Genomic DNA, 15,191 nt, shown 5'->3' with positions numbered 1-15,191 from the left:
CTCGTGCTTGAGATGAGTATTTTGTGGCAACAGCTAAATTCTCATTTAGCTTTGTTTTTAGAGGTCCACAATCCCTTATTTGAAACATTGGGCCAGATGTGCTTGAGAATTTAGACATTTTATTTTATTTTAGAATTTAGACTTATTTTAGAACTTATATTTTTATATTTTAGAATTTATATTTATAGTTTAGAATTTTATTTAAAAATTTAGAATTTAGACTTTTTATTTTATTTTAGAACTACACATGCACATGTATATGCCTATATCATATGCCTGTCGGGGTCTTGAAAAACTCTCCATAATCAAGCACCTTCCTATTTTTATAATAAACTGTGAATTTTTATACTGAGTACATAAAGATCATAAGGTAACCTCACATAAGTTCAAGGTCAGGTTTTGTCACCAATTTAGTTAATAATAAAAAAGCACTATTTTGTTTTAAGAGCTCTATGGATTTCAGGAATTTGGAAAGGGATGGTAGGCTAGTTTGCTTAATTATAGCTCCTTGAGGCTGAGTCTTGTTGGCCTTGGTATCATACCCCACCTCACCCTCCTGGTCTCCAAATTACAGATATGTCACAGTTAATACTGCCACAGAGTAGATGCCCAGTTAATTCTTATTGAATGGCTAATCCTGAGCCTCACCACTGGGTATCTGGGGCAGTAGATGGGGATAGGCATAGGTTATAGGGCCCAGCCCCAAAAGAGCCCTTGAATCTGACTTTGGTTTCTAATGATTTGTTTTTTTCTGCAAGTGGAGGACAGCCAAAACAAAGCAAACTGGTTATTTGTTCAGGTAATTAGGAATAAAAATGGAGGTCCAAAGGATGATCAAGGAGCTTACCTCTCTGAGGCCTCAGGAGAGCCAAAAATTGGCTAAAAGCAGCTTCCCATTTTGCTGGAAATTCTCTTGATTTCTCCTTTTGTCCCAGCCCTTTGGCTCGCAGTGATGAAATTCACTATTCTACTAACACATACCACAGATGCAGCAAAGTGCAGCTGAAGGAAAACCAGCTGTGAGTCAGGGGACCTGAGGGCTAGTTAGTGTGGCCCTGCCATTAATTTTCCATGTGAGATGAGTCCATACAACTCTTTAAGCCTCCATTTTCCTCTTTTGCTGCGTGTTATTGTGACCAAAATGAAGTACAAGTGTTTCTTTAAAATGTGTTTCAAATGTGAGGTAGTTTTAGTGACACCGGTGAGTTCATCAACCTGTTGTCCAATGAGTGCATTCTTCCTATCATGTCAATAGATATGAGTTCCCTGCCTGGAAATCTATACCTATCCTTTGAGCCCAAGTTAAAATGTCTCCTCCTCTGTGAAATCTTAGAACTACCTATTAAGCAGCCTGCCTTATGCAAGGCACAAGACATACTTCATTAATACTCACGGCAGCCCACTGTAGTAAGTTCCATTAGGATTCCTGTTTAATAGATGAGGAAACCAAACACAGAGTGGTTAAGGGACTAGCCCAAGGTCACACAGTTTATAAGTAGCAGAGCCAGGAATATAATACAAAATGAACTATTTTCCACTTCTGTGGCACTTCATTTGCACCTCACCTGTGGTCCTTAACCCACAGACTGTGTCTTGTTCACTAGCCTATGAGCTCCTGGAGGTAGGGGCCATGTTCTTATTGATCTAACAAAAATACTCAGTGAATGTTAGAAAATTGATCGAATTGAAATGGAATAGAATGTAATGGAAGGAAAGGGGAGGAAACTGATTAAGTACTGGCTGGCTTGGGATTTCCAGTCCCAAAGTGCCTTGTCTTTCTAGTCAATTCTATTAAGTTTTAGCCCACCTGTTCTGGTCACTGCCATCAGAGTGTTATTTGAGAGCATTGGGAGTAGCAAGTGCCTTTGCTTCCCATCTTAAGACAAAGACTGCAATTGGAGTTCAAGAGACATTCAGTGGCTATCTATGGAAACTGAGGAACTGGTCAATAAAAGGACTTATTTTCCATGTAAGAAGCTTCCTCCAACTTGCAATCTCCCCTGGGTCCTAGGGTGACATAAGCATAGACTATTCATGGACTTCTTCCTAAAAAATAAAAGCTATGGCACGTATTGGAGGGGGAGATGTGATAGAACATGAAACTCTTTTGACATAGAGCAAATCATGATAGAATTTTCCAGCTCAAATCGGGTTAGAACGGCTCAAAAGTTAAGTGTCTTTAAAAATAGAAATAGGGGGCCTCCCAGTGGCACAGTGGGTTGAGAGCAGCATTGTGAAGCTGTCCATAGCCTTCAGTGCGGGTTCAAGTCCCAGCCAGCCAGGGAGATACCCACATGGAGTGGCAGACCTCTCCTGCCTCGCCCGCTGCTTCCCTCTGCAGTGTCTTTGGTCTGTCTGCCTGTTCTGCTGCCCGCTCTGTCTCTGGTGAATCCTCTCATCCTCCCGTGCCTCTGGCCTGTACCCCAGCTCTTGTATAGGAATAAATCTTTAAAAAAATAAAAATAGAAAATATGAATCACTAGAATAACAGCTAATATTCACTGAGTAGTTACTGTGTGCAAGGCACTATGTGGAGTTCTTTGAATGTATCATCCTTATAAAAACCCTAGAAGATAATCCCAATTTTCCAGATAAGGAAACTGAGGTTTTGAGAGGTCAATTTTCTTCAAGGATGCATAGATGGTAAGTGGAAGAGCTGGGGTTAGAAGCCAGGCTATTCTGATAATCAGGTTTTAATCAATATTCTTCATGACAATACATTTGGATCACATCTAAAATAAGACCAGGTGGGAGACGGGCACAGTTTAATTGTTGAATGACGAGGGTGTTCATGGCTTGGGATATGCCCTTATGCCCTTCAGCTTCTGTTTCCCAAGAGGGCTTGCTGACAGAGAGGCCCTGCAGAATGTGTCCTTCATTCTTGGGACTCCGACAAACCACCCTGTCCTCTCACACTCTTCCACAAGCTCCTTCCCAGCCCTTGGATCTATTAGATGTCCAAGTCTAGGTAGAAGGTTGTGGGACCTTGAACTGAAATAGATGCCCCTGTGAGCCAAGGTAAGGCTGCAGATGGAAACCAGATCATTAGTGGGGCTACAGAGAAATGTAACTACATCGCTGAACTTGTGTTAAGATTTATTGCTCCGTTCTCACCGCTTTTTACTTCTTCCATTTTCATCCCGCCAACAGCCATCCGTTAGGGATCCTTTTCAGCCAAGACTGGCAGACTCAGTCCACTAATAGCAGAACAGAGAGGAAAGTCGGAGCTGCTTCTCTGAGCCATCAGCCCAACCACTTAGATAGGGAAATTGTTTTTCAGGGTTTTACACTGCCATTTCTGCTCACCCTTTAATGAATGCTTTCTGTCCATAAATGAAGCAGAGATGGAAGAGGAGGTGAATAAGTGCTAACATAAATTGCAGTGGGTCAACCACAAATACAGGCTTTCAAAAAAAAAATTCTGTTTTTTAAAGTCTAGGTTAAGGTGCTTGCTGATTTCTAAAGCACTTCCTGGGTTTGATTAGTGTGCCAGGTGCATCAAAAATTGCTATTTCAAATGTTTATTTTGTAGCCGTGCATCAGAGTGGAAGGTCTCTTTCAAAAAAAAGTAATAATAATAAACATCAGACTGTAGCGTGTGCTTTTTACCATTATATGTTTCTTAATGACTCACCAGTCACATGCTAGGTAATGGATATTGAAATTGAAATAAGCAGCTCTAAAAAGCTATGATTGACCTTTACTTTTCGTTTTTGGGTACATGCGGTACATTTTAGGTATGATTCATGTCTACAAGGAAATATTGGCAAGTGATGAGAGAAATACTTTTATTGTACATTCTGTATTTGTGTAAATAACAACTGCGTGTGGCTTTAGCATCTCTACCCCAGTTATTTTCCGTTATTCTGACTCGGATCCAGGAGCTGGAGTGATTGTGTGTTTAGGCTGACCGCCTTCCCACATACCATGTTATGCCCTGTTGCTTTGCAGCTCGGCTTTGGATCATTCCTCGGAATCATCGGATCAAACCTTATTGAGAATAAGCGACAGATGGTAAGTTTTCATTGCTATAGATTCAAGTTCTTTGTCTACAAAAGCTCAACATTGATATGGATAAGTAAACACATTTCTTAAAGTGTTTCTTAAGTTACCTAGCTTGAACTGCAAAAGAAACTGGCACATTGCCTTTTCTTCTAAGGGAATTTGTTTTACAGTGACCCTCTGGCATGGAATTTGTTCTTATCTTGCCTGATGCTCCCTCAGTGGCCTAGATAGTCTCCTTCAGTCATGGGGCTAGAATATTCTGGACCTTGCCCTTGCTTTCCTCCTCACTCCCAAAGGAGTGCTCTGGCCTGTCCAGCCAGGCTGTTGTCCTATATCGCCTTTCCTTCTGTGATTTCTGTTGCCCCTAGGTTATGGGTTACCCTCATTTCTTCCTCTCTGATGTATAATATTTGGGGGAAAGTTTTCACAGAGGCGTCTTGCCTTTTAGGAGATTAAAACCTAGGGGTCTTTGTTTGAGTGAACACATCTACTTAGTCACACAGAAAAAAAAATGGAATTATGAAGCCAACCTAAAGTATTTCTCTTATCCATGGTTCAAAGGTAAGTATGTTGTAAAGTTGAAAGGGAAGATGCACACACAACAGAAGGTAAGTTTTACGTCTTAGTGGGGACCCACAAGGGCAAGCTGTTGTATTTTCCTGTTTCAGTCTGAGAACACCCCCTAGGAGGCAAGGGAAGTAGGTTGGGGCCAAATTGCAAGCATATTGCAGTTTTATAGGCTTGTTCATCAAGGTGCCTGGTGAGTGGTCAGGTGGTGCACTGATGAGACTCCCCGCGTACGAGTCTCTGTGGCATCTAGACTTTGATAATGGGGTCTATTTAATCAGACAACGTAATAGCTCTGGGGACAGAGCATTCTAACCATATGTTTTCCCCCAGCAATGTTGGGGAATCACCCTCAGGGGACTCCTAATAGTTCTCTTCTTCCATTTCACCTGGACTCCCCCTCTGCCAGTTACATTGCACATTGGGCTTCAATTATTCAAAATAATGGGGGCGTTTTAATTGTAGAGCTGATCACAGCATAGTTGATAATGCCAATTTCTGACATCGTTCATCCATTATTTACCAATTCTCTGTAGTGCTGTGAAGTGAGATTTATGGGGAGAGGTTTCTGAACAACTGAGCATTCCTTAGGGTGGCCTTGACTTTGATTCCCTCCTTCTCCCTGGAGAGCAACTTGAAGCCATGCTATTTTCCCCTTTTCTTCCCCCAAACACCGTAAAGAAGAAAAACAATTAGGGTGTTTTGAGGTTCTGAGGGTCAGCATGGGCAGGTGGTGGGGATTGGGCACTACCTATCCCTGCCCCTTGAAACACCTTGAAATACAGGGCTGTAGAATCACCTTGTAATGGAAAATAAATTATTAGGGAAAGAAATCTGTTATCTGACATGTCAGAGACTAGGACAGTCTGATAAAGACTCCGTTTTTCTTACTTGAAATTTTTTTATATGTACCGCAGAGTTATCAGTTTCATCCCTTATAAAATGTCACTGACATTTAAATCTTAGTAAGTTGAATGTCCTTTCCTCAAGATGCAGGCGGCCAGGTCGCATTGCGTGGGATCTCAGAATCACTGCCCACTTCATCAGTGCCCACGACCCCATCAAGTAGTAGGGGTCGGGAAGAACACTGCCTCGTAGTTTGTGGGCACCAGGCTCACTTCGCCTCACTGATCTCCGGTTCTCAGATAAATAAAGTAGGAGGTTGAACTAGTAGGATGTCAAAGGTCCGACTTTCTTCTGAGTCTTAGAACGCAAGAGTCACAGTCAAATTCCTCCATGGACAGCATGCCGGCTACCAGCAAGTCTCCCCTTCACTGGGTGCTCGCAGATTCAGAGTTAATGTCTCAGCTTGCCTGGAAATTGAAAAGTGCTTCTGTGGTCCCCTCTGCCTTCCTTCCTCTACCCCCCCCCGCCCCCGAATCCCACGCATCCTGTAGGACTAGAAAGACTGAAAAGAGCATCCTCCGGGCGAGGCAGTCCAGAGGTCTGCTTTGGCTGGGGCCTCTTGGGGCTTGCCTGGGCTCCAGAAGCAGCAAGCGTGGAAGGCTGACAGACACTTCTGTTTTGTTCCCTGCAGTTGGTGGCTTCGATCGTCTTTATCAGCTTCGGTGTGATTGCGGCCTTTTGTTGTGCCATAGTGGACGGAGTCTTTGCTGCCAGACACATTGTGAGTAATTTTTGTCCTGGGTGAGAGTAATGGGCAATACAGCACATTGTGCAGGATGTGCTGTGGGAGTACAGGAGAGGGAGAAGACAAGCTCCTTGCCCCAAAGAGCTGACAGTCAAGATGAGGCCTCTGGGGAACACGTGGGCTTCTACACAGGGGTATCTGAGTGCCATAGTGGCTTATCTTGGACCCCAGAGGTCAGGGAAGGCTTCCCGGTGGTGATGGGGCTGCAGGTAGGCTTTTGACCTATGGATAAAATTTGGAAAGGCAAAAATAGGGACACTGGAGCCTGGGCAGTGGCTTAGAATTGGAGCTGGGAGTGAGGAAGTGGCAAGAGAAGCAGGAAGCCGTCTGACTTCCTGAGAGCTTTGGAGGTTTCAATAGCTGACCTCTCTCCACTTCATCCGCAACAAGTCCAGATGGTGAGGACATAGTCCCCTTTCTCGGATACCGGAATCGCCCCCATGACGGTGGCTAGAGAATAGTGATATGCTTGGGGTCTGGTGCAAGCGCTGGAGCGAGCAGCCCCCACTCGGAGCCCAGTCCTCCAGTGAAGGTGCCAGATGCTTCCTGCTCTGGAGAAGCTGTGCTTCGAGAAAAGCTCATTTTCACCTGAAGCCCAAATCTGTGCTCCTGCCCTGGGGAAGTGTGGGGTTCGGGGGTCCCAGATGGCTTTCAACAGGATCCCTTGCCTCTCTTCCCACGCTTTCTACTTCATTCTGCTCCAGACCGCTGGCCTTCATGGGGCACAGTCAGCATATAGACCCATCGTAGGTTCCAGGTCCCATCATCATAATATCATTTCTTTTCGAACCAGAAGAAAAAAAAAAAAGAACTTTCATGGGCCTCCCCGGTGGCGCAGTGGTTGAGCGCTGGGTTGTGAAGCTGCCCGCAGCCTCTGCAGCGCCGGTTCGATCCCCGGCCGCCGGGCAGGGGTTCCTCATGGCGCGCAGACCTCTCCTGCCGCCCGCTGCTCCCCTCAGCAGTGTACTTCGGTCCTTCTGCCTGCTCTGCTCCCCGCTCTGGCTCTGGTGAATTCTCTCACCCTCCCGCGCTGCTGACTATACTCAGTGCTTGTATAAATAAATAAATCTTTTTTAAAAAATGAACTTTCAGGTTTAAACAAAAAGTTCTTAACCTATCATATTTATGTATGTGTCTTTATATGCCAGTGCAGTCATAAGATCTAATTAAAATGCATAAAATAATAGTTCCAAGACTTTTTAATGCAGAAAGGGTCCCCAAAGGCACGAGTGATTAACTCCCAACAGAGTCATAATGTTGCCCTGATGTGACCCACAGGCCACACTCCAGAATGGGCCACAGCAGCTTACTGAGCCCCTACCACAAAGTTCATTCCCTCCACCACTGACCCGATGTCGAAAATGAAAACCTCCCATGAACTAGCTGGAAATTATGCTTTCTGAAACAATTGAATTAGAGCAAAATTGTATTAGCAGAATATTTTGTGGCTCAAGTGATTTGTTACTCCATTTTAGCCATTGGCTTACAGCGTCAGGGGTTCTGAAGGAGTGTCACACATGTGGCTGGGGTTGGGGAGGGGTGATGTGCACCATTCTCATTTCAACTCCAACTTGCTCTGGGATCCTCCACCCAGCCTCAAGCGTCAGCCTCAAGTGTTTGCCCAGATAAGAGGCATGCACATGGTCAGCAGGGCCTCCTGGGCAGTCTCTGAAATGGCATCTCAGAAGATCATTTCTGGGCAGGGGAAAAGTGAGGGGTCGGAGAGAAAGGGACCCTTTGCCCAGTTTTCTTTCAGGGCCAGAAACACAAGGGTAGGCTCCCATATCAGACGGATCCCTGCTGATTTTAGCAGCTATCTTTTTCTTCCTATAACAGCAAATGACACATGAGGAAGATTTAACATCCACAATCTTACCATCCTAATAGAACAGTTTTCATCAGTTTTGCATGTAAGCCTCTCGATAGCTACCTATTTCTGTAGCATGGCTGCAATCCACTAGAGGATGCATGCTCTTTTGTATTCAACAGGAGCCATCTTTAATAACAATAATTCCTTGTTTTTGTGTAAGGCATGTAGCTTTTCAGGGTACCTTCACATCTATTATCTCATTTGAGACCCACAGCAATCCTGTGAGACATGTAGGGCAGGCATTATTATCCCCATTTGACAGGCAGTATTCACTCTGAGGCAGTCTCCATGGCAACCCCAGGCCTAGTGGTCAAGAAGCCTACAGTAGATTTTGATGGTATCATGAGCTAAAATGGCTCTTTTCTTTCCCTCCTCCTCTTACTGCTAATCTTATTTTTTAAAATAGCTTTGTTGAGATGTAATTCACATCTCATGTAATTCACCCATTTAAAGTTCACAATTCTATGGTTTAGTATTTTCAGTTATGTGCAAACTATCACCTTGTCAACTTCATTTGATTTTCATCATCCTCCAAAGAAGCCTCATCCCCATTAGCTCTCACTCCCTCTCCCCCTGATTCCTCCCAGTCCTAGGTAACTTTCAATCTACTTGCTTCCTCTATAGATTTCCCTATATTCATTAACACTTTGTATTAATGGAATTATATAATAGGTGATCTTTGTGACCTGACTTCTCTCACTATGTTTTCCAACTATATCCGTGTTGTAGCATGTATCAGTTTATAGCGCAATAATATTTCTCTGTATGGATAAATCACATTGTGTTTGCTCATTCACCAGTTGACGGGTGTTTGGGTTGTTTCCACCTTTGGGCTATTATAATGATGCTGTTACAGACCTTCATGTACAAGTTTCTATGTGGACATGTGTATGTTTTCATTTTCCTTGGGCATATACCTAGAAGTGGAATTACTGGTTCACATGGTGACTACGTTTAACCTTCAGTAAACTGCCAGACATTTTTCCAAAGTGTCTATACCATTTTACATTCCCACTGGAAATGTATGTATTCCAGTTTCTCCACATTCTTGTCAACTCTTGTCATTATCTGATGTTTAAATTCTAGGCATCCTGGTGGGTATGAAGTGGTATCTCATTGTGTTCTTTATTTCTCATGATGGTTTTGATTTGCATGACATATATCTTAGAAACACCTTTAAAGACTCATTCCTCAAAGCAAAGAAAATGAAAGAAAAGATAAGCAATTGGGACTACATCAAACTAAAAAGCTTCACTGACTCTCCTGATGTTTTTGATCATTGACCTCAGTCAAAGGCAGTGGGTAGAAATCTAAATTATATTTCTGAAAGTTTCCTTTAATGATCACTTACCTGCTTCTGTCTGACTTCAGATGGTCCATACCCCCTGTGGTCAGTGGCCTGCAGTAGAGCATTTAACTCAGGGATTTGGAGTAAAGTTGGATGGATCTTCAGGAAAACCTTTCTGCTTTTACTGTTCCTGTCCTAAGCCGCCTGCCAGTCCTCATTGACACCCAGGGAGTTTTGAGGAAGGAGGCTTTACTAATCTTATCTGTTGGCCAGTTTAAATGAAAGGCACATTTGGACGCACCACTTGAGTAGCTAAATGCCAGACTTTCTGTTTTTTTTTTTTAATATTAAATATATATATGTTTTGCATCGTTGTTCATTTTTGTGCAATGTTTGATTTCTTCTCTAAGGTGTAATCCCCATAAAATTCCCACCACCAAGTCACCTGCGAACCATCACCATAGTCTCTTGTATGCTTCCCTCCCCTGTTTTGATCCCTCTCCCTTGCCCTCCCCTACTGTGTGTCTCTGTCTCTGATTTATAGTTTGCCTGCTAGTTTTGTCTTTTTTCCCCTACCCCTTGTTTGGCTCACCTATATACCTCCTATAAATGAAGCCATCTGATATTTTGCTTTTTCCTTCTGACTTATTTCACTGAGCATGATCCCTTCCAGATCCATCCATGTTGCTGCAAATAGCATGAGTTTATCTTTTTTGATTGTTGAGTAGTATTCCATTATGTATATATACCCCATCTTCTTGATGCAGTCATCTGTTTTTTGACATTTAGGTTGTTTCCATATCTTAGCTATTGCAAATAGTGCTGCGATGAACATAGGAGTGCAGGTTTCCTTTTGAATTAATGTTTTTGTGGCCTTTGGGTAGATTCCTAAGCGTGGAATTGCTGGGTCATATGGTAGATCCATTTTTAGTAATTTGCGCATCTCCACATAGCTTTCCATAGTGGTTGGACCAGTTTGCATTCCCACCAGCAATGTAAAAGGGCTCCTTTTTCTCCACATCCTCACCAGCATTTGTTGTTAGTTTTTTTTAATGTGGGCCATTGTACTGGTGTGAGGTGATATATCATTGTGGTTTTGATTTGCATTTCCCTAATAGTAATTAATGATGAACACTTTTTCATATGCATGTTTACCATTTGCATTTCCTCTTTGGAGAAGTGTTCTTTTTAGCTCTTCTGCCCATCTTTTGACTGGATTCTTGTTTTGTTTTTGTTGAGCTGTGTTAGCTCTTTGTAGATCTTTGATAGTAGTCCCTTATCAGTTGTGTGAAGTGCAAATATTTTCTCCCAATCGGTAGGGCATATCTTCATCTTGGTTATAGTCTCTTTTGCTCTACAGAAGCTTTTTAGTTTGATGTAGTCCCAACTGTATCTTTTCTTTCATTTTCTTTGCTTTGAGGAATGAGTCTTTAAAGGCGTTTCTAAGATATATGTCATGGAGTGTCTTGCCTATGTTTTCTTCTATATATTGTATGGTTTCTGGTCTTACATTCAGGTCTTTTATCCATTTTGAGTTGTGTTTTGTGCATGGTGTGAGGCAGTAGTCCAGTTTCATTCTTTTGCATGTAGCAGTCCAGTTTGCCCAGCACCATTTATTGAAGAGACTATCCTTGTTCCAGTGCATATTCTTTGCTCCTTTGCCATGGATTAGTTGTTCATATATGTGTGAGTGCCAGACTTTCTGTTTAGAGGCCCTTTAACATCATCTTGCCCTGATTTTTGACTTGGATGGATATGAGTATCTCTCCAGATGTACCTTCTTACACACCCCTCAAAATGTGTCTTATTATTTCTCTCTCTTGTCTCATATCTCCCTCCTTTCCCCTTTTCTCAAATAGCCATTTACTAGCTACAAGAGTCACTTCTCTGGCTTGTGCCATAGTTCCCTCCTCTTCCAAAGGAATATAATAGTCCTCTACTTCTCAGGGCCAGCGTGAGGACTAATGGCTGTGAACTAATAGGTATGAACATGCCCTGAGAAAGCCTTGCACAGAGTAGACACTCACAACAATTTCCATTTTTATCCCTTTACTCCAAGGTCAGTGACTCTTCAGATTAAAAAGGTTGCCAAGGGCCTCCCCGGTGGCGCAGCGGTTGAGCGCTGGGTTGCGAAGCTGCCCGCGGCCTCTGCGGAGCCGGTTCAATCCCCGGTTGCTCCCCGGCCTCCCGAAGAGGGTCCCACATGGCGCGCGGACCTCTCCTGCCGCCCGCTGCTCCCCTCAGCAGTGTACTTTGGTCCTTCTGCCTGCTCTGCTCCCTGCTCTGGCTCTGGTGAATTCTCTCACCCTCCCGCGCTTCTGACTGTACCCAGTGCATGTATAAACAAAACAAACAAACAAACAAATAAATAAATAAATAACATGCCTCTATAAAAAAAAAATTTAAAAATAAATAAATAAAAAGGTTGCCAAGCCCTGGCTCAGTGATCTTTTCCTACTTCCCAGTTGAGTGGGCGTGTATATCCTCTGAGGTGTCAATGTAGAATAGCAGCCCGAGGCAGCAAATGGGCAGCCATTACAGATGCCTGTCTTTATTTAGAGCTGTTGGTGGCTGAATGCTTTTTGTTAAGTCAGTCAGGAGGGCTATGACCAGCTCATCAAGCCTCCCCTTCTCCGGGATAATAATAACATGCCATTATCCATACATGGAAAATAAACCCTGGCAGGTGAGTACCTGGGAACCATCATTCTTTTTTAGCTTGACTCCAGGCTAAGCCCACAGGGCAGCATATTTTCAGAACACCAAGCAGCCAGGAGTTCATGTAGAAGCAGCTCGTGGAAAATCCTAAGCTCTGGACGGGGCAAAGGAGACACTAAATCGAATGTGTGGGGAAAAGCAGCCATCAGGATTATTGGAAATTGTGAGCGAAGTGGGGTAGGACATGGGGAGCAGTAGGTAAGTTCCCTCTCCCAGGGTACTTTAGCCAAGCCCTGAGAGCAGTTTGCATAAATGACTTGTCCTGTCCTCACCTGCTTTTGGCAGAAGCCCCCTTACCACTCAGGATGCTTAGCACCCCCCTGAAAGTGAACAGCATCCCCTGCCTGCGAGCTTCTGGGCAGCACTGGGTTGTCTCTCTGTTTGTCCCCAGCTCCCATGTCTAAGACCTCCCCCACCAGGAAGCTGGCCAAGGCAGCAGGATAAATCAACTATCCTTGAGCCCCATATTAGTTTTCTGGGCCTTAGCAGTGTTTTTGGAGTTCATCTGTCTTTATCTAATCTGTGTAGTTGCATGAAAATGCCTCATCGTTCAGCTGAGTTGAAATCTACTGCAGTTTTCAAGGCCTTATAATGGAATCTTTTCCCTGAAAGGCAAAGAGCAGAAGCCTGAGGTGTTGATGCAAAACAGGATAGAGGACAATTTTTTTTCCTTTTGGTTATTTCTAGTTAAAGTTGGTATAAGACACTGATTTTTCTAATCTTCTTTAAACTGATTAGAAATCATTTTTTATTGGAAATGTTTTAAAAGGCCATTTCCCCACCACAAAACAACTACTTAAAATGGGGATATGTTTATGTTGTCTTTCCTTGCCTTGCACCTTTAAAACTAGAAAGTGCTTTCATTTGGCAGTCTAACTTAAGAGTTGTTCCTTTAATTTGGTAATACCCAATTATAATTTTGAAAATATGAAAACAAATAAAAAGCAGTCTGAGTGGCCATCCATCCCCCTGGGGCTCTTCCCAAGTTCCTCCTTCTGGAAAAGCTGTGGCAGTGGCAGCAGGGAGTCCATGTCAGCCAGCACTGGTCATCGGCCCTCATTGATGGAGCTGGGTGCCCTCCCTTTGGGAATGTGATATTGCGATAACCTGAAGTTTTGAATCTTGTTCTCTGGGGACTCTTTGCAAGAAGACAGACTAGAAATGAAAGAAAACCAGAGAGGAAATTTTGAGAAACCCATTTTTCAATCAATTTCCTCATTTCTCATTAACCAAGTGGCCTGATAGGAAGCAGACATTAGAACATTCTTATCTGATCCTCACTTTCTCAGACACCCTAGATGGGCAACTTTCAGAAATGAATCCACCCCACTGCCTGCCGTGGTGAGTGTGTGCGCATGTGCGCTGAGTGTGCGTCTGTGTGCAAGGGCACATGTGTATTCAAATCTTTTATCAAAATTCTTGCTGTTTCATTTTCCAAAGCCTAAATGCCTTTGGTTTGGTGTTTCCCTTTTCAGGATTTGAAACCACTCTATGCTAACCGGTGCCACTATGTCCCCAAGACGTCCCAGAAGGAAGCTGAGGAGGTGAGACAGAATGAGGTTGAATGTGTTACCTTTTGGGAAAGTCTCCAGTTCTGCTTGAAATCCCCCTTTAACTCCTTTCCACAGGCCTAAGGTTTGCTGCTGAGTGTCTTTGGCTTATTTGTTGAGTGGGTCAGAGCAGTGCTAATGAGGCCATGGTCTTAGGTTGGAGCCTCATGAGGCCTAATCAGATTTACTTTGTTCTGTGGCCACAGGCTGCCCCTCTGACCCCAGCTGGCAGCCTCTCAGTGTGTGGCTTTGATCCCAAGAGGGACAGATGAGAGTTCAGAGGCCACAGGGCACGCCCCTCCCCCACATCTATTGATGATGCTTCAGTTACCTGGACTCAGTTCTCTGCTTCAAGAAAACCAGGAGCCAAGCCACGAGTCCGGGACTAAGGAGGCAGAACCTGAACCCCACATGCAAGAGGGGTCAGGGAGCCAAATGAGGGTCACTGACAAGCCTGGACCCTTTGAGGCTCTGGGAAGGCTGGACTGTCAGCCCGGCCCAACCTGCGATCCCCCAAGAGGCTAGTCTGATAATACTCAAGAGCGGCTTTGGGTTGGGTGGAGACATGAGAGTACCTGTCTTTAGTTCTCTGGGTTCTGTGTCATCTTATGCTGCTAGGGGCCGCGGGCAGTGAGGTGAAGCACCGTTCCAGGGCATTCTGGCAGAACTTTCATTTCAGTACACAATAATCCCTCCTCCTTAACCCAGACATCCCTTTAATATGAAACTCTAGCATATGCATCTTAGGAATCTTGACAGTGTGGTACTCTATCAACCTCAAATTGAAATTCCCCTCCCCCCCAATAGTTAGGAAAATGGTAAATTTGTGATTTCGGGTAGATGTAAAATGGCCACAGCGTGCCACAATGTCAGGGGCAGCCATTTTACATCAAATACAATGTCAGTGGTGCCCATGGAATTAGACAAAGCAATGAACCTGCTCCCAAGGCATCAGGGTAACTAGTTCTACAATGGTTCTGCCATCCGCTTACCACCCCCTTTTACCCTAATCACAAATCTCCCATTTTTCTAACCATTCTCAGATTAAAAGAGAGAAATAGAAATGTGTATGTACTTATCAGAAAGGCAGTGAGCATCCGGATAAAGGACCCAATATAGAAAAAATTGCCAGTGACCATGAATATTCTCTAGAATGTAGCAAAACCAACTTACAAGCACTTCATTACGTCCACAGGGGGGAGAGAGCTGGGAAAATTTCTTGCAAACAAGAGATGGTAAATGGAAATCAGTGTTTACATTTTTTTTCTTGCAAACTCAAGATGTATAAAATGGCATGGCTATTCTCTTGATGTCATTGTAATGATTTTCTTGCGTTAACTTGGTGACTGTAAAAAATATGAATTATGACTTCCACTGTTCCCCTGTAACCCTGGTCCCCCTAACCCTATTTTTCCTATATAAGGTCATAAGTTCCTCAACCAAAAATTCTCCTTCCACGAGGGTTATGAGGAACCTTACCCAGGCAGCTAGAGAGGTACTATTGTACTTCAGGGTGCATGTGATGGCCATTCTGTCTTCCTT

General features: G+C 43.7%; 1 protein-coding gene across 4 annotated transcripts in view; it reads left to right on the top strand.

Moving 5' to 3' along the window:
• Positions 1–15,191, top strand: part of TMEM255A (transmembrane protein 255A) — a gene marked incomplete at both ends in the record, with an annotated part of 48,983 nt that overhangs the window by 12,858 nt on the left and 20,934 nt on the right. For 2 of the 4 annotated variants that reach the window (XM_084258336.1, XM_084258335.1), the window contains 3 exons: positions 3,952–4,014; positions 6,110–6,199; positions 13,575–13,643. In XM_084258336.1, the coding sequence (XP_084114462.1) occupies positions 3,952–4,014; positions 6,110–6,199; positions 13,575–13,643 (222 nt within the window). Of the gene's footprint in view, positions 1–3,951; positions 4,015–6,109; positions 6,200–13,574; positions 13,644–15,072; positions 15,145–15,191 lie in introns of all 4 variants that reach the window. The other 2 variants (XM_084258333.1, XM_084258334.1) reach the window with 2 other exon arrangements.

This window comes from Talpa europaea, assembly GCF_964194135.1.
Source record: "Talpa europaea genome assembly, chromosome: X".
Lineage (NCBI taxonomy): Eukaryota > Metazoa > Chordata > Mammalia > Eulipotyphla > Talpidae > Talpa > Talpa europaea.
Note: the sequence above shows the minus strand (reverse complement) of the source record. Positions and strands in the feature narration are given on the sequence as shown.